Source organism: Perognathus longimembris, chromosome 7 (assembly GCF_023159225.1).
Source record: "Perognathus longimembris pacificus isolate PPM17 chromosome 7, ASM2315922v1, whole genome shotgun sequence".
Taxonomy (NCBI): Eukaryota; Metazoa; Chordata; class Mammalia; order Rodentia; family Heteromyidae; genus Perognathus; species Perognathus longimembris.
In genome coordinates this window covers 34,198,368-34,218,350 of record NC_063167.1, presented here as the reverse complement: position 1 = coordinate 34,218,350, position 19,983 = coordinate 34,198,368, and the positions used below count along the sequence as shown (strand labels likewise).

At 41.5% G+C, this 19,983-nt stretch overlaps 1 protein-coding gene across 1 annotated transcript in view; it reads left to right on the top strand.

The window, feature by feature from the left end:
* The first annotated feature begins 390 nt into the window (after positions 1-390).
* Positions 391-19,983, top strand: part of LOC125355673 (calreticulin-like) — a 33,169-nt gene continuing 13,576 nt past the window's right edge. The window contains exons 1-2 of the mRNA XM_048352115.1: positions 391-622; positions 18,172-18,324. Of these exons, the coding sequence (XP_048208072.1) occupies positions 391-622; positions 18,172-18,324 (385 nt within the window). The remainder of the gene's footprint in view (positions 623-18,171; positions 18,325-19,983) is intronic.

The window sequence follows — 19,983 nt, the reverse complement described above, 5'->3', positions numbered from 1 at the left end:
AGCTCAGGCTGGCCTCAAACTTGTGATCCTCCTGCCTCTCTTCTTGAGTTCTGGGACTACAGCTGATTTGTTATCGTGCCTGGCTTTGTAAAATTGTTCCTTCATTGGCCCAGTGGAAGCATAAAGGAAGGAGCGAGGGACAGAGGGACAGAGGGATGATGGAAGGAATCATATGACAGTGTTTTGAAGGCAGCTACTCCAAAACTGAGCCAATTCACAGGACCCCAGAGACCAGCCTCAGCTGGCCTTACCACTTTCCTTCTCTCTGGAGGCCCTGCCTAGTAGCTCCTTTGATGCTTAGTTGTCCCCTGAACTATTTCCTCCAGCACTCAAAAGCACATGCTCCCCAACCATTGGCTGCAGTCTTCCTTTCCCAAACCCAGGCCACGAATGGGAGGCAGCCAAGTGAGAGGTGCAGGTGATCTCAGTTCTTGCCCCAGGGCTAACATAGAGGCAGCCTGCACTTGCAGCATTACAGAGCGTCTGGCCAGGGCACACCAAGACTGGGGGCTTGGGAAGATGAAGGGGCTACAGCTACTGCTGAAGTTGCTGCTGGTGGCCAGCATTCTGGGCACACAGGGGCAGCGCCAGGTCTACTTCCGTGAGGAGTTTGAAGATGGAGGTAAGCAATTGGACCTGTCAGGAAGGAGGGATGACAGACCAGATCCGACCTGCTCCTCCTCAATCACCTACCCCAACATCCAGGCAGACCTTACTTTCTTGGAGCTCATTTAGAGTCTAAAGAATCTCAGGTCAAATCACTGTTGGCTACTTTCCTAGCTGTGACCCTAGGTGAGTAGCTAAGCTTGTCTGTGTTTCCATTTCCTTCTCTAGTAAATAAGGACAATATGAATCTTACTAAATGATTGAGAAATCAAGGAGATAAAGGGTGCAAACATTGCCCCTAATACACAGTGGGTGTGCAATAAATGTTTGTGTGCACAATTCTCCCTTCATCTGAAAAACACAAATAAATCCAGGAGTAAAAATGCCAGCCCTAAGTGTGATCATGAGATTTCTGTGTTTCATCAAATATTAGCATTCAGACGCTCCTGGAAGTCACCTTCCCATCAGGGAATTGTGGCAGTGCTTACTTACCAGAAGGCAGACATCTGATGGTACTGATGGTTTTTGTTTTTGTTTGAGAGAAGTTCTCATTATGTGATCCAGATTGGGTCTTGAACTGGAGATCTTATTCCTCAGCCTCCCAAGTACTGGGATTACAAGTGTATGATATTGTACGATCTCTCTCCCCCCTCTCTTTTCCTGTCCCTCTCCCTCTCCTCCCCCCCCCTCTCTGAAAACTCTTTTCTCTGAGAGTACAGTGAAAAAGGAAGGTACTTGCCTACGAATCAGGATTTTGCATTCAAGTCCACCTTCCATCTTGAAAGAATGGATACACGTTTTCTCCTTTCTGAAACTCATTATCCCAGTCTCTGACACAAGTGACACATTGAGGGCGATGATTTATAGAAGAAGGAGTTAGCTCAGGCAATGGGGCAGGACAGAATGGCTCAAGGCGGAGGTGAAACTCAACCACTGTTTTTCAGGAAGAATAAAAGTTTATCAGACAGAAGTCAGATTGGTGGGTGCATCCTATCATTCTAGCACTTAGAGGCCTAGGCAAGAAGATCAGGAGTTGGGCAGAGCTGGGTTACATGAGAAGACCCCATTTCAAACAAAAACAGGTATGCTGGTGACTTACACCTATACTCCTATCTGTTCAGGAGGTAGATGGCAGGAAGATTGAGGTTGGAGGTTACCTCACGCTAAAAGTTCATCAAACCCCATTTCACAAATAGTTGGGTCCAGTGGTACACATCTGTCACCCCAGCTGTGGCAGGAAACATAAGTAAAAGCACTATGGTCCACATCTGCATGGGCAAAAAGTGAGATCCTATCTCAAAAATAACCACAACTACAAGGGTTGGAACCTAGCTCAAGCTATAGAATACCTGTCTAACAAGTACAAGTCCTTGCGTTCCAAACCCCAGGACTACCAAAACAAAACAAAACCAACAAAAAACCCCAACCTTTTGTCAGATAAGCAGGGATAGAGAGAAGGGCACTCTAGATAAGAACAACATGTACGAAGGCTTGAAATTTTGATACAGCTTCCTGTAGCATCTTCAGGGAGCTGGCAAGTGTGGAGAGAAGATAGTGAAGGGGAGGCTGGAGAGATGGGGGGAGCTAGAGAGATCATTTCTGAAGGCAGTAGGGAGCTGGTGAAAGTGGTCAACAAAGAGAAACAAGATCTCTTCTGGTCCTAGGAAGAACGCATTGCACACCTGTGGAGATAGATTAGGAAAGCAGCCAGAAGTTGAGGTTATAGACAGGAAAACCATCCAGGAGGCTCTTACAATGTTAGGGAAAATTGGAGAGGTGTCCTAGGACAGGAGTGCTAGGAACCCAGGGAAGGAGGCAGACAGGAAAAATGCTGAGGATTTGGCTGAAGAGTAGAATGTAACAGAAGCCCCATGAAATATGTTGAGTGGTATGCAAATGTAAACAAGTGTATTTATTAACTGAAATATGGTAGATTCAAGGGAGATCTCAATAGGGTCATTCCTTAGGAAGGCAAAATCAAAAGCTCAGGATTTTGGATTTTCTGTGGGCTCAAGGAGAAAGGATGAATGAAGAGAAGAGGGTGGAAATACAGACAAGAATCCAATGTGCATCCTATTAAGTGAAGAAGAGTGAGGGAAGGGGGGAGGGAAGGGATGGGTGATAATGTTGAAAAGGGTGACTAATCAAAATGCATGGTATCCATAAGCTGCTTTGTTAAATGGCAACTCCTTTGGGCTGTGAATATGGCTTCATGGTAGAGTGCTTGCCTAAAATATATGAAGCCCTGGGTTCAATTCCTCAGTACCACATAAACAATAATTCCCCCCCAAAAAACAAACAAAAAGTAAATGATGGGCTGGGGATATGGCCTAGTGGCAAGAGAGCTTGCCTCGTATACACGAGGCCCTGGGTTCAATTCTCCAGCACCACATATACAGAAAACGGCCAGAAGTGGCGGTGTGGTTCAAGTGGCAGAGTGCTAGCCTTGAGCAAAAAGAAGCCAGGGACAGTGCTCAGGCCCTGAGTTCAAGGCCCAGGACTGGCCAATAAAAAATAAATAAATAAATAAATAAAAATAAATGACAACTTCTTTGTACAACCATTTAAAGATAATGATAAAAAGAAAAAGAAGTAAAAGAGAGAAGCCCAATGAGTGGCTGTGGAGGAATCTTTTCCAAAAAAACAAGGCTTAATGGGTGACAGTGGCTCAGGCCTGTAATCCTTGCTAGTCAGGAGGCTGAGATCTGAGGACCACAGTCAAAAACCAGCCCAGGCAGGAAAGTCCATGAGACTATTATTGGCAATTAACCACCAGAAAACCAGAAGTGGTGCTGAGGCTCTAAGTGATAGAGCACTAGCCTTGTGGGGAAAAAAAAAAAAAAGCTCAGGAATAGCACCCAGGCCATATGTTCAAACCTTACAACCACAAGAAGCAAAATCCACAAAAAACAAACAAAACAAAACAAGGCTCAAGACCCTTCCCAGGACAGGTTGGTGATTTCCCTTTTCTTGCTTGGCCTCAGCCAACTCTTGTGAACCCAGTAAGGCCAAATTCAAATACTCACTGCTGGCTCCTGGGCTCCCCTCCCTGCCAGGCCTGGCTCTTATTCACTTGGTGATTCCTCCTGTCAAAAGCAGAGAGAGGGGGCTGGGAATATGGCCTAGTGGCAAGAGTGCTTGCCTCTAATACAGGAAGCCCTGGGTTCCATTCCCCAGCACCACATATAAAGAAAATGGCCAGAAGTGGTGCTGTGGCTCAAGTGGCAGTGCTAGCCTTGAGCAAAAAGAAGCCAGGGACAGTGCTCAGGCCCTTAATCCAAGGCCCAGGACTGGCAAAAAAAAAAAAAAAAAGGCAGAGAGAGCATGCATGCCCAGACCTGCAGCCACTTCCCCAAAGGACTGAGCTTCACTTGTTCAATGTGGCAGGAGCAAAAATGCCCAAGGGCTTTACTGGGAAATGCTTCTGAAAAGCTCCTTGGAAAAGAAGAGCTTCAAACCCCAAGCTCCAAGACAGTTGATGAGGCCAATTTCATGAATAGAATTAGGCAGTGGTTACCTGCACAAAGAGTAGCTCTGAAGGGCATTGCCAATGCCTCCTCCAGGAAGGTTTGCCTTATGCATGCACCATGCCCTCCCCCATGCTCCTCCCTCCCATTCCCTCTACACCTGAGTTTATCATATCAGCCCTGCTCACACTGGTGATATGCCTCTCTGAGTCTCTTCTGTATTTCCAGTGTCAAAGACAGTGGCTCCACTAGAGAATTATGCATTAAGACTGCTATTGAATGATTGGACTGAAGTGTGTGTGTGTGTGTGTGTGTGTGTGTGTGTCCTGCATGCAGCTTGGACTGAATTTTAATGCACTGAAACTAACATACCAACAGGAGAAGGTTAAAGAAATCTTTCTGTAGGCGGGCTGAAATATGTGTATCTATTGAGTTCAGATGCCTAGGCTAAAGAAATAATGTAATTAATAGGCTGAAAAGAGAAAGGTCAGAGATCTATGCTAACAGCTTTTGCTCACTGGCTGACTAGGTTCTAATGCATATCCAAATGTAGAAAAGCCAGAAATTCAACACTGGTAGTGAACTCCATACTGGAAAGATTTAGACACTGGTTTGTTCTGTCCAAGCTCTTAAGAAAGAGGTTGAAATATAAACCAGATGTTCATAAATTAATTAGTATCTCAGATGTAGCATGTTGAAAACACAACTTAGGTGTTCTCTCGACTTATATTTCTCTCTCTCAAATTATATTTTATTATCTTTAAATAGTTGTACAAATGGGTTACCATCCAACCAATAAGTTTATGAGTACAATGAATTTTGATTTATGTCACCCCTTTCATTGTACTCCCCCATCCCTCCCACCCCTCTCCTGGTAGTTTAGACAAAAAAAGTAAAGAAATCTAAGTACCATCTTTGATTCATTTGCTTCTTATCCCCTCATCTAGTCTAATTGGCCCTCCTTTCAGAATATATTCATACTATGTTAGGTTTTACCTATCCTATCACTACTTAGTCTGTCCAACCAGATCTCTTTCATTAGATACTGTGTTAACTAGAATGCCCTCGCTGCTACTTTTGCTCCCCCGAGTCTCTGATATATCATATTCATAGCAATATAGTATGTATTTCCAACAATTTTTGAAGTATAAACAGTAGTCTCAATTTGGAACATAGACACCTTAACTGCCTTCAGTTTGGATTTATACTAAAATTCATCATTATTTCTATGAGCTGCATAAAACCTGTGTGACCTATTTCTGATGTTGCCAGCTTAATTCCATCTCAGGGCCTTTGCACTTCTGTGACTTCTTCCTAGAGACTATTTTTCTTTTAGATCTTCATATGGCTTGCTTTTTCTGATCAGTCAGTTTTCTGTTTGAATGTCTCCAAAAGGGGCTTTTCTTGTTTATCAAGATTATTTCTTCATACATACAATTATACTTTATTCTCTTTATTTGGATTGACTTTTAAAACTTTTGGGGAAGATATAATTTATATGTAATAAAAATAAGCAAGATACAATAGTATGTTAGGTAGTGATCCCAGAGACTGTAGGTAGGAGGACTTCTTGTCCCTAGGGTGGGATGCGGGGGGAGGGGCTGAACTTGAGATGCTATCTGAAGAATAACTAAAACAAAAGGAGGCTGGAGGCATAGCCTCTAGTGGTATATCACCTGCCTAGCAAGCTCAAAGTCCCCGAGTTCAAACCCCAACACCACACAAAAATAAAGTAAAAACAAATGCTATGCAAGTGACAAATGCCTTTAATACCAGTACTCCAGAGCCAGTGGCAGGAGAAATGCAAGTTCAAGGTTTCTCTGAGCTACTAGTGAATTTGAGTCACTGAGCTGTAAGATTCCAATTCAAAACAACAATAATAAAAAAAAAAAAAAGCAATAGGCCAGGTGAAGAGGTTAATGGCTATAATGCCAGCACTGGAAAAGCCAAGATAGGTTGATGACCAGTTCTGGGCTGCAAAGCAAAAAAGAAAACAAACAGAAAAAAAGTAGTTGGGAGGCAAAGTAAGGCACAATCTGGAAAGCATTCAGGGTGTTGTTAGGAAATGTACTTGATGACTCACAACGGTGGGGTTGGAAGCCAGGCTATAATAGGTGGAAGGGTTGGATGAGACCTTAAGTGAATGCAGCTAGTGGAGGTTATGATTCAGAGAATTCTGGCTGAAACAGAGTAGATCATTTGGGATACAAAATACAGTAGTTGATGCATGGTGGGGGTTTTCCAGAAAGAAATTAGGATCCATATCTCTTTCAATTTACAACCCCTTCATCTGATTCAGTGCCTGGAACATAGAAGGTATTCAATTACAAGTTAGTAGAGGCAGGCACAGTGGCTCCCGGCTACTTGGGAGGCAGAGATTGGGAGGATTGAGGTTCAAAGTAAGCTCCAGCAGAAAGTTAGCAAGACACCCCATCTTCAGAAACAAGCTGGGTATGGTAACTGCAGCCTCAGCTATGTGCGAGGCTTTAAAGATTACAGCCCAAAGCTTGCTGGAGAAAAAGCTCAAGACCCCATTTGAAAAACTGGTAAAGCAAAAAGGGCAGGGGGCATGGCTCAAGTGGTAGAGCACTTGCCTAGGCACTTACAGCATAGGCTGTAAGTACTGCCAAAAGAAAACAAGTTAATAGAAATATGGAAGGAAGGACTATAAAAGATAGGCAGGAAGAGGCCAGTTGGCCAAAAAGAAGTTGGGGTGTGTGTGTGTGTGTGTGTGTGTGTGTGTGTGTGTGTGTGTGCATACGCACAGGCGTGACAAGAACAGGTACATTTCAAGGAATAAAGTATGAAATATACAGAATAGGAGGCCATGGAGGTGGGTGTCTGAGTCTGAGACTTCTGAGCATACTAAGTCCCAGAGTGTGAATCTGGGGGTAAATGGCTAAACTGGAGCCAAAGTGAAAGTCAAAGTGCTGGATGGGTTGTTGTGGAGAGTGAAGTCAACAGGATGATGGTTAGTCTGAAGGGAGACTGAGCTAGGGACCAGCTTCCAGCAAATGGTGGGAGTGACTGGGAATGCTAGCTAATCAGAATGAGGCAAGTAAAGCTTGAGTGAGAGCATGGAGGATCCCACAGGTAGTTCTCCACTTGAAATTTACAAGAGCTCTCCTACCCCTACTTTGGAATCAGCCACCCCTTGGGCTCCCAGCCTAGTGGGTTGAGGCCAGGCCTCAGCAGCCTCTGTTGCTCCCATCATGCTACAGCACCTGAGTGCCACTTAAGTTGTAAATATAGCCTTTCTAAGCTATACCATGCAATAGTGACCAATAATCTTTAAAATGTACAGGCCCTTTTCTCAGGTAACTTTATTCCTGGGAATATTCTTTCTTTCCTTTAACAGAATAATCAGACATGTGAACAACAGTTTCTATGCATGTAAACGATGTGGGCATTATTTGCAATACTGAGATTGGAGGCTCAGTACCCAATAAATAGTAGGAACACAATTAAGGAAAGTATGATGTATTCATAAGGTTCTTGACAAGTTTTTTTTTTTAATGTCAGGGGAAAATGTTTCTGATCTAAATTCTATGTAAAATGTACAAATGTATATGATACTGTCAGTATATAAAGTATATTAGTGTGTAGAAAAGCTGAGAGAAGAAAATATACCAAATGCAAATGGCAAACAATGGGATTTCAGATAAATTGATTTTTAAAAAAATGTTTGATAGTCCTGGAGCTTGAACACGGGGCTTTAAGCTCTTGTTCACTCAGCTGGCATTGTAAGAGTTGAGCCACATCTGTACTTCTGGCTTTTGCTGGTTATTTGGTTGCTCATACTGGCTCCAAACCATGATTTTCAGATCTCAGCTTCTTGAGTACTTAGGATTACAGATGTGAACCACTGGCACCAATTATTCTGAAAAAAAAATTAAAATTAGACAATTGTTCTGATTTTTTGTTTCCTCTTAGAGCCAAATTTCCTGCATTCAAGTTCTTTCTCCCCTGCCAGGGAATTGCATTTGAGTTCTATTTTCTACAGCTAAACTGGACTTGATGCCATATGTAAATTTTATTAAGCAGTGTTACTCACTAGACATTGTATTTTATGCACTCTAACCCTCATCTCTGCAAAGTAATTCCTCATTTTCCCAATCTTCAGACCGTAAAACTGAAATTCAGAGAAGCCAAGTTACACAGCTATTCAGTGGCAAAGCCAGGTTTTGAACCCAAATAGTGGGCTATCAAGACTGATTTTTCTTGCATTATTCCTGCTGTCCACTGAATTGCCCTCATATACAGATGAGAAAACTGAGGTCCAGAGAGGAGGTATGGCATACCAGTATCATTTAGGGGGTTTGAGGAAGAGATTGATTTAGGCTCCTTTTTTCCTATCATTTCCCTAAGACTAGTCCAGGACACAAAGCAGTACAGTATGGCGGAATGCACAAGGACTTTAAAATCTGCTGTGCTCTGTATGGAAGGGGAAAATTAAGCACCAGAGAGGAAAGGGTGGTTTCCCAAAGTGATAAATGAGTCAGTGGCAGAGAATTCAAATCTCTACAAAGGATTCATTGCCCACCACAGCAAACTTCCAAGTGTCAAATAACCAATAGACAATAATACAGTGGCTCCAGAGACATGGGCCTTTAGAACGCCAGATCTTGCATACCGATTGGTCCATTAACATATGCAGAAATGTTAGTAGATTGAATTGGGGAACCATCAAATTGATTATACAAATAGGGGAGACTCATGTTGACAGCTGTGGCCATTGTAAAAACACAAAATCAAATGAGGGTTTGAAAGATGCAGGAGTCATGAGGAGTGTGTGTGTGTGTGTGTGTGTGTGTGTGTGTGTGTGTGTGTGTGTGAATGTTAATTCTTTTAGCTCTTAGACTTGTCCCTGAAAACTTGGCAGAAAAGCTATTCTGAGACAAAGAGCCTCTGTGCCCAGCTGGCATGGACACACTGAGGACAGCCCAGCAGGGTTGAGGAACACCCTGCTGCTCAGGCCTCCATCCGATAAGCAATTGAGACCATCTGTGAATCAGGGATACTTGGGTATACTGAGCCTGGGAAAGAATCGCCCTGGACAGATGCCCGAACCAAAGAGGTCTGATCCAGCTGGCCTTTCCAGGTCTCAAGTACAAACCGATGGCAAGAATGTCTCTGGAGGTCACAGGGATGAAGAGGCAAGAGCAGGAACCTTGGACATAGGAGACTTCAAGTTCTGAGTCTGCCACTTGCTCAGTGGGTGGTCTTGGATAATTTACTAACTTTTTCTTTTTCTTTTCTTTTTTTCTTCTTGGTGCTAAATGTATCCAAATCCTTGCTAAGCAAATGAATTACAACTGAGCTACACCACTAACATCCACTAACCTGCCTGAGTTTTCATTAAATGGAGATGATTATCCTAAACTTCCTTGTACGGTACTATGAGGAGTGGATGACATGAGACATGGAAATCATATGGCATAATACCTGGTCCATAGGTAGCTCCAGCTCCTTCCCTATTGTCTGTGGCATTCTACTTGCATTGCTCACCTGGTATATGGTTCCTCTCTTCAGCCAGTTAGTTACTGATCACATTTCATCTCAGGCCCTGGGCTGGCCATACTGTCTCAAATAATAATTTAGTGTTCTTCATTTTCTTCATAAAATGATTATTTCCTGGTATTACATTACATATTGAATATCTTCCTCTTCTTTGTTTAAAGTTGGTTATCTTACTCTTCATATAGTATGTTCACTCCATGAAGGATGACACTTTGTTCTCTTCAATGCCCAGACATAATAACTCGCTGATAAACAAATGAATAAATGGGAGGAAGATTGAGCCAATCACCTATGGCTCACACCTGTAATCTTGCCTACTGAGGAGGCTGAGATCTGAAAATCGTCAACTGAAGCTAGCCTGGGCAGGAAAGTCTGTGAGGATATTATCTCCAATTAACCACTAAAAAAGCCAGAAATGGAGTTGTAGCTCAAGTAGTAGAATGCAATCCTTGAGTGACAAAGAGCTCTGGGGCAGTGCCTTGGCCTTGAGTTCAATCCCCAGGAATGGCACACACAAAAGAAGACTGACACTACTCCTTCTTCTTGTCAGATATGGCCTCACTGGTTTTGTTATTTTGTTAAATCTATAGAAAAGGATTTGTTTTAAAGTAACAGCAAAGTAGGATGTAGTGAAACTTTAGGATTGGTATGTAAGTTAACAATTTTAATTCTAGGTATCTGGATAATTTACCTTAATGTTTTTTCTCTTAACACGTTGTTAAACAGAGCTAGGGATATTGCTCAGTAGTAGGGTCCTCTTGCCTAGCATGCATGAGGCCCTGGGTTTAATTCCCAGCAACATACACAAAAAATTACATACTTACAATTTGCCCCCTTATTTAACCAAATGTTATACTCTATTTAAAACATTTTGAAAGTATATGACACCCAGAGTTTATATTATGGTTACTATAATATTATTGTCCACTAAAAAGTCATAAACTGGTCCAGTTATTTGTTGTTGTTTTGCTGCTCCTGGGGCTTGAATGCAGAGCCTGGGTGCTGCCCCTGAATTGCTTTTGCTCAAGGCTAGTACTCTAGCACTTGAGCCACAATACCACTTCTGGCTTTTTCTAAGTAGTTTTATTGGAAAGAAATGTCTCATAGCCTTTCCCATGCTGACTTTGAAGTTTGATCCTCAGCTCTCAGCCTCCTAAGTACCTGATTCTAGGCCTGGGGAAGAGAACATGCAAGCTATATCATGAACATTTTATAGTTCTAGAAAGGAAAGTATTGTCTAAAGCAAAATGATAGGAGCATGCCAAAAGGACACAGAAATCAAATGAAAGAGCTTTCAAGGACTAAAGATATTTTGAGCAGCAAAATAAATAATATGGTGTTGCATTACAAAATAAAGTACCTATGGGGGCTGGGAATATGTCCTAGTGGTAGAGTGCTTGCTTCGTGTACATGAAGCCCTGGGTTTGATTCCTCAGCACCACATCTGTAGAAAAACTGGAAGTGGAGCTATGGCTCAAGTGGTGGAGTGCTAGCCTTGAGCAAAAAGAAGCCAGGGACAGTGCTCAGGCCCTGAGTTCAAGCCCCAGGACTGGTAAAAAACAAAACAAGCAAAAAAAAAAAAAGTACCTATGAGTCCATACCAATATAAAGAAATAATTGAGTAAATAAATAAATAAATGAGAATGACTAGACAAAATTCCATATAGAAGAATGCCAATTATATAAATACATAGTTTGCCCACAAGAAAATGGAGTATAGTTCCGCATCCCTTAAATGTGTACTGTAATACTGATTTCCTTCTAAAGTGTGCAGTAAGGAAAGAAGATGTGTAGGTGACCCAATAAACATACCTAACGAGGTGAACAATGGTAACACCACTGGGTGTGTACTTTTATTTTGTTTGTGCCAGTCCTGGGGCTTAAACTCAGGGCCTGGGCACTGTCCCTGAGCTTTTATGTTTAAAACTAGTGCCTTATCCCTTGAGCCACTTCTGTTATTTTTGGTAGCTAAATGGCTAGCAGAGTTTCACAAGCTTTTCTGGCTGGACTGGCTTTGAACCATGATCCTCAGAATTCAGACTCCTAAGTATTTAGGATTAGTGTGAGCCACTAGGTCCTGGACTGTGTATGTTTATTAATAGTGCCTAATGAGAAAAGAACCTCATGTTACCTCTGTGGTTTTCTGCACCTCCCCCCCAAATCCACCCCCCTACACAACCGCAAAGAAAGCCTCAGAGAAGCTGAAGGTAGATAACTCTACCACATATCTGGCCTGAACTCCTCAAAAAGGTAAAAATAATCAAAACACAAGCACATCTGAGAAACTGTCACAACCAAGAGGAGCCAGTGGAGTGATGGTACCAATTGTAATGCAGCCTCCTGGATAGAATCCTGCAACTGGAAACAATTATTCGGTGAAAACTAAGGAAATTCAATGAAAATGTGGATGGTAGCTAATAATGAACTGCCATTTATTGGTGGTGGCAAATGAACCATAGTAATGGTAATAGTGGTATAAATGGGGTATGGAATATATAGCAACTCTGTAATATTCTTGCAACTTTTCTATAAATCTAAAGCTATAGTAGAATAAGTGTACTAAAAAATTTTTACTTCACCTAGAATTTTTCCCTCCAAGATTTTTCAGTGAAAAAAAATCAGGAATGGTGTCTTTTTATTTTTCATCTAGTCAAACCCTAAGTAAGTTTCTAAGTATAAAGCTGGATGTTAATTTCATCAGAATTTATAAGATTAAGGAAGAAAATCATATGACATCCTCAAATGGTATGTATGGCTATGTAAATGAAAGGTCATCTTTAGGAGAAATTTCTAATAGTATATTACATATTATTTCTTATTGTTCTACCAGAAGTTCCACGATTTAAGTAATAACTTTCTACAGATGAAGAAGCTGAGCCTTAAAGAAATTAAGGAAGTTAAAAAATACTGCTGATGACTGGGCTCTGGTGGCTCACACCTGTAATCTTAGCTACTCACTCCAGAGACGAGATCAGAGGATGGTGGTTGGAAGTGGGTCTGGGCAGGAAAGTCCATGAGACTCTTATCTCCAATTAATCACAAAAAAGAAAGAAAAAAGAAAAAGAAAGCTGGAAGTAGAGCTGTGGTTCAAGTAGTAGAGCACTAGCCTTGAGCAAAAGAGCTCAGTGCCATGACTTCAAGCCCCAGGACTGGCATGCGCTCATTTGTATAAACACACACACACACACACACACACACACACACACACACACACACACACACACAGCTGAAACTAATGGCAGAGATAAGTCCTTACTTGATCTGAATTGCATCACAATCCAGGCTTGGAGAAGTGCTGATATGGAGATAAATTAGAGAGGAAATACCATTATCTGGACTCCTTATCTCTACAGATTGAGAGTGTCTGAGTGTATTTATCAGCTAGGTATGCCAGCTCCTCAAAACATTCTTTTTCCTGCCAGTCCTGGAACTTGAATTCAGGGCCTGCGCACTGTCCCTGGCTTCCTTTTGCTCAAGGCTAGCACTCTACCACTTGAGCCACTTCTGGCCTTTTCTGTATATGTGGTGCAAAGGAATCAAACCCAGGGCTTCATGCATGCTAGGCAAGCACTCTACTGGTAAGCCGTATTTCCAGCCCCCGCCTCAAAACATTCTTGGAGAGATTTCTGGAGACCTACAGATATTGGTTTATTTATGTGTTTATTTTTTCAGTACTGCTGTGTGTGTGTGTGTGTGTGTGTGTGTGTGTGTGTGTGTGTGTGTGTGTTTTAACTCAGGGCCTGACCCTTTCTATGCCCGCAGCCTTTCTTTGACCAATTGAAAGGAAGATTTAACAGAGGAAAAGAGATGCCAGCATCTCACTTTGGTTAGTCAACTGTTCTCTTAGGCTCAAAAGCTGTGCTTGATTTGGACCTTCTCCCTGCAAACTATACAGTACTGCTTATAGAAACACCATCTTTTGTTGCATGCCTCTGGGCCTTTGCACGTGCAAGTCATTGTCTGTAACACCCTCTCTTCATCCTTTCTGCCTTTAATTTTTTTTCAGACTTGCCTGAAATCGGCCTTCCTGCTGGAGAGCAGTCAGTGTCTCTTGGAATTATTTTGCCCTATACTTCCTTCTGTCTGTGCCCTTAATCACACTATTGCTCTACTTGTGTGTTGTTTGTATAGCTCTTCCACCAAACTCCCTGAGGCTCAGAGATCCCTGAAGAGAACTTGTCAGATTCATCTCTGAGCATCTGATGCCTGGCTAAAGCAAATAAAGGAATAAATAGACCAAGCTCCAGAGTGGAGAAGAACTGGGCTCTAGTCTCAGATATGCAACTAATAACTACATGTCCATTGTTAACAAGTCATTTCCTTCTCCAGGCCTCAGTTTCCCTATCTGCAATATGTGGAATTCAGATCAAATAATCACCAAGAGTCATCCCAGCCTAAGCCTTTTACAATGTTAAGATGCTACAGAGTTAAAGAACTGGGGGTGCATTCAGCAGTTGAATGTCTGCCTAACACATGAATGGCCTTGGGTGCAAACCCCAGAACAACAACAACAAATTTGGTTAGATTTGGTGATGAATCAGGAAAATAAAAAGCCTGAGCTACACCTAGAACTTCAAGCTAAATAGCAAGACTCTGTCTCAAGGCAAAGAAAGCAACAACAACAACAACAAAAAAAAAAACCCAACACATTACACTCCTCCCTAAAAAAGATTTTATGAGGTTAAGATGACAAAACAAACCGGGTATTGTGGTGTGCATCTGAGCTATACAGAGATGTAGGTTAGAGGGTCCTAGGTAGAAGGCAGGTCCTGAGCAATATTGGGAAGCTAAATATTGGAAGTAAAATAACTAAAAAAGGAAAAAAGGGCTAAGGATAGGCTTAAGGAAGTGGAGCTGTGGCTCAGGTGGCAGAGTGTTAGCCTTGAGTTCAAAAGCTCAGGGACAGCGCCCAGGCCCAGAGTTCAAGCCTCCAAATCAGTGCACACACACACACACACACACACACACACACACACACACACGTTTTCACTCTCAGCATGGCTGAGAATCATAGGGCTCTGATTGTGTGTACCTACTGAGTAATTCAATGAATATTTTTTTGACAATTTGTTTTGTGTTAGATGATAGGACAAACAGAAGGGATGAACAAAATTGTTGTGGAATTTACCAGGCTGGTGGGAAAGACAAATATTATTCAGAGTATACACAAACTATACAGTACAAACCATAAAGTTTCATGATTGATTCTTACATTTTGTTGCGCAGTTTTTAGTTTGTAAAGGGCTTCCCATACATATGACCTAAAGGGAAATTGTACAGTATAGGGGTTTAAGAATACAGATTTTAGTTATATATAGAACTGGTGCAAACCTGGCTTGCCTACTTACTCATCAACTGGGTTCTTGGGAAAGATTTTGAGTTTCAGTTTCATCATCTTTAATGAGAATAAGTAGAACATTCATCACAGGGCTATTTGGAGAAGGCAGTAAGGAAATGTACGCAAAGCACCAGGCACAATGCCTGGCATATGGCTGCTAAACTGTAGCTATTTTTTTCTTTTAAACATGGTTATTTAAAAAAAAAAAATTAGTAGTTATTATTGTAATACAATTTTTTCTACAAAGAATTTTTCTTTGTATTTTCTTGCAGAAGAAAGACTGTTTTGAAATCATATAAATTTGGGTTCAAATCTCACATTAGCGGGGCTGGGGATATGGCCTAGTGGCAAGAGAGCTTGCCTCGTATACATGAGGCCCTGGGTTCAATTCCCCAGCACCACATATACAGAAAATGGCCAGAAGTGGCGCTGTGGCTCAAGTGGCAGAGTGCTAGCCTTGAGCAAAAGGAAGCCAGGGACAGTGCTCAGGCCCTGAGTTCAAGGCCCAGGACTGGCCAAAAAAAAAAAAAAAAAAACACAAACAAACAAATCTCACATTAGCTACTTGCTAGATGCAAAATGGAACTAAAGAGCCCTGTCTCAGAGCAGTTTCCAGGAAAGTAAATACAATGAGGCTTCCAAGGCCCACATCTATGACTTTGAAATCAATCTTCTTTTTCTTTTTCTTTTTTACCGGTCCTGGGGCTTGAACTTAGGGCCTGGGCACTGTCCCCAAGCTGCTGCTTCTTCTTCCTTCCTTTTTTTTTTTTTTTTTTTGCTTAGGGCTAGTGCTTTACCATTACAGCCACACTTCCACTTTTGCTTTTTATTTTTTGGGGGCGGGGGGCTTGTTCTTTCTTTCTTTCTTTCTCTCTCTCTCTCTCTTTCTCTCTTTCTTTCTTTCTTTCTTTCTTTCTTTTTCTGGTAATTAATTGGAAATAAGGGCATCATAGACCTTCTTGCCTGGGCTAACTTTGGACCACAGTCCTCAGATCTCAGTCTCCTAAGTAGGATTATTATAGGCATGAGCCACCAGTGCCCAGCCAGAATAAATCTTTTGACTTTGACATCAATCCTTATCCTTAATTGGCTTAATTAGGGTCAGAAAAGCAATGTCCACTTCTACTTTAGACAAGCCACAGCTACTGTAGACAGAAAAAGACTATGGGAGCCCTCTCTTAAGAGGGAGTTAAGAGTTGATCACCAAGATATGTGACCTGCTGAATAATGAGAACTTGAGAGAGAAAAAGAATGACCATGGAAGGCATTGTGGAAGAAAATTTTTATCTATTGTCTTTGAGGATTTTGTTTTATTTTGGTACCCTGGGCTTTGTGCATGCTAAACTAATACTCTACCACATTAATTTTAGTTTTTACATTTAGAAAATACATAATTTTATTGTTATTATTAAGGTGTTGTACAGAGGGGTTACCATTTCATAAGTCAAGTAATGAGTATATGTCTCTTTGGACAGTATCACCCTTTCCTTCATTTTCCCTGTTTCCCCCTCCCATCCCTGCCCGCAGTTGCATTGTTCATTTTCTACATTGTGTATACTAAATACTATTACTGCATTTGTTCATTCTAGTGCTTAGATTTGTGTGTGTGTGTGTGTGTGTGTGTGTGTGTGTGTGTGTTTCTGGACTTAAAATTAAATTATCCTGATTAATATAGGAAACATATACCAATTTATTTAATACATGTTTTTGTCTTAATTAGATCCATAGAGGTCTTTTAAAGAAATTAAGAGCCAGAATTGATAAATTGCACTATGAATTGGACAAAGAATAAGAAATAATGAAATGCTGTAAGTCAAGGGAGCTTGGATCAGGGTAGGAAACTAGATAGAGAAATGGCTGGGAAGATAAGGGTCAGTGTAACAAGAGTTGTTTGTGTAGATTTCCCTCAGCTTCCACTTGCTATCCTTGAAGATAATAATGTTACTTTCCTTTTGTATAGGGAAGACATTTTTCACATGAGAATTTCAGTCCTTCTAAGAAACAGAACTGAGGTCAAAATGATCTTCTTGCACCTGCTGTTTTTAAATGCCTTTCATTCAAAATAGTTATGCCAGAACAGCATGTTTGGGGGTGACATATTCTTAACTCCTCCAAAAGCAAGCCTAAGTCCCATGGGTTTCATCAGAGGAGACAGTTGAGTCATCAGAGTTGAGTAATAGAAGCTGATGAGGCTGCTTACGATGCTTTTATTGGATATGTGTTGATGTGGGATTTTCATGGGTAGACCAAAAGCAATGACCTGAGTTCTTGGGAAGTGAGTTTAGCAACAGAGCAAAGAAATAAAGGTTATCCTCTAGGCCTCTTCCATCTCAAACTGCCAAATTGCTCTGGGGCCCTAGTGGGCCCAAGAAGTGGGAGTCAGCAATTCTGATGCATAAAAACAGAAAGGCACTGAATGTTTGCAAGAAGTGCCAGGTCCCCACAAGAATGCCTCTTTGTCTACATGCCGTCTATGCCAAAGCGAAACACACTGATCAGCATCTCTTTAAAACAGCCAGGGAGAGTCTAAAAAGATGAAGTAACAAAAAAAAGATTAATGGAAATTGATTGTTCATTAACATCATTACTAATTTAAGAAGTTTAAAATGTTATTGCTAATCTCTTTACCAAGAGAGCTGATTTCATTATTTTATTTACCAAATACAAATACCTATAAGGGTCAAGTACTAGTGGCTCACGCTTATAATCTTAGCTACTTAGGAGCCTGAGATCTGAGGATCCTGGTTCAAAGCAAACCTGGACAGGAAAAGTCTATGAGACTCTTAAGTCCAGTTAACTACCAAAAAGCCCAAAGCAGAGCTGTAGTTCAAATGGTAGTGGTATAGTGCCAACCTTGAACGAAAAAGCTAAGGAATGACACCCAGTTCAAGTTCTAGAACTAGCACCAAAAACAAAAAAAAAAAAGACCAAGCAACAACAAAACCAAACAACTAAAAGGGCCTCATCCCCTTAAGCACATTTTTTCTTTACTTCTATAAAAATAAATGTTACATACATGGCTGTCAACCATACCTTCTCATGGAGCTTTTCAGGCCTTCACTGTCATGAAAGAGGGTGTATGTGGAAGTATTCTGAGTCCCTCCACGTGGTGGCACATGCAGGGTGAAATCCAGGCATTGGGCAGGAAGAAGCTTCAGAAATACTGGCAACACCCTCTGTTATACTCTTAGCCTTCCCATAAGCCCTGGTCAGCACTGGCTGCATTCCATTGTCTTTTAGAAAACACAAGTTATTTTTATATGTTGCGTTTTCTTTTTCTTTACTCCATAGATGGATGGAAAAAACGATGGGTGGAATCTAACCATCAGCCAGATTATGGTAAATTTCGACTCACTGCAGGAAAATTTTATGGAGACAAAGAAAAAGATAAAGGTAAATACTGGAATTCAGGAATACACCAATTGACTGAGGATTTGTTCTTAAATCATTTTTATCCACAATAACCAGTTCATTTTTCTTGAAAAGTAGATGAAAAAGAACAAACACTCCAGAGACAACATAATGTCCACTCTCAATAACAGGCATTTAAAACTAAGCCCTTACATTATGCTATCAATCTTCCTAACAACTTTATGAGGTGGTTTCTATTATTTCCCTAGCTTTTTAGATGAGCCTCACAGAAGTGGAGCTAATCAGCCCAAGGCTCTATACACAGCTTGTAAAAGGTGGAGCTGAGATCTGATTCTGGATCTGACTCTAGGGACTGTGTTCATTACCACTAGACTATGATGCTTTCCCCAGTCCCCTGAGAGTTTTCAAGTAGCACTCTCATTTGAAGCAGGGGGAAAACACATCTGAATGTTGCTCTTCCCTTGTGTAGCTTAACATGATAGAGCAGTAGAGCAGGCAGACCTGGGACCAGCAGCGCCCCCGGCCCCCTCCCCCAGCTATATAATTAGAGCATGTATTTTTCTTTCTCTGAGCCTCAATATTAGCTGGATATAATAACCATCACCTGCCAAGCTCATTAGACAGGGCTATTGTAAGGGCCAGATAAATATTGTGGAAGACAAGTGCGCTCTGAGGACAAAGACTATGGGCATGGGTTTTTTTGGTCTGAGAAAGCTTTTGTCTTATAAATAGAATTCATTGATCATCCCCTAGAGCAATCTCCCATCTTCTTCCTGACTACTGTTATGCATCTCCATTTTCATCTTTATTAAAGGAGAGAATTATGTGCTACTTGAGCATTTTTAAATCTCATTTAAAGCCATTGTGGAAAACTGTTTCAGGAGCTAGAGAATTGGAGGCCAAGTGACCCATGGGGGCACCTGTGCCTTGGTGACGCTGCCCAAAACAGTTTGCATAGCCATACATCTCCTCTCGGCTTGACTTGTCATTGTTCCCTTTGCATCTAGGGTTCATTAGATCACTCCTGTTGTCTAGAAGGGCCCTGAGGTACCAGTGAGGCTGAGAGATGTGGTTGAATTGGTCTATATAGCAGGGCTTGATGCCTTAGTCTACTGTTATTGTTCCTTTCTCCAGGAAGCATTTCTGGGCTATTCTAGCCCCCTCAAGGTCTTTGAAAAAGCAAGCACAACTGCAGAAAGCACTGAGCACAATGCCAGGCCTGAAAGAGATTATCAGAGGTTGGTGTGTAAGAAATGATCAGGACCCTGTCTAAATCAGGCCCTGTGATCGTTCATGAAACTTCACATTTATTCATTACGCAGTTCCTCTATGTCAGGCCATGTCGTAGATGCAATGGCATTGTGGGGGAAGGACCCTCAGCAAACATGAACGATGAAAGTCCCTTACATTGGAAATGGACAGTTTACAAAGTATTTCTCATATCTCTTACTCATTTGACCTTTGCTATAAACCCTATGAAGCAGGAAAAATCATCCACATTTGTTGCCTGAGTAAATGAGACTCAGAATGCTAAAGCGACAGAGCTATCACCAGTAAATGAAGCAGGAACATAGGATGATACTCACCCGAGGGCCAGGAGAGGTGGCGTGTCTGTCTTTATTTGTGACTATGTGATCTTGAGTAAGTGCCTTGCCCTCACTGGGGCATAGTTCATCCATA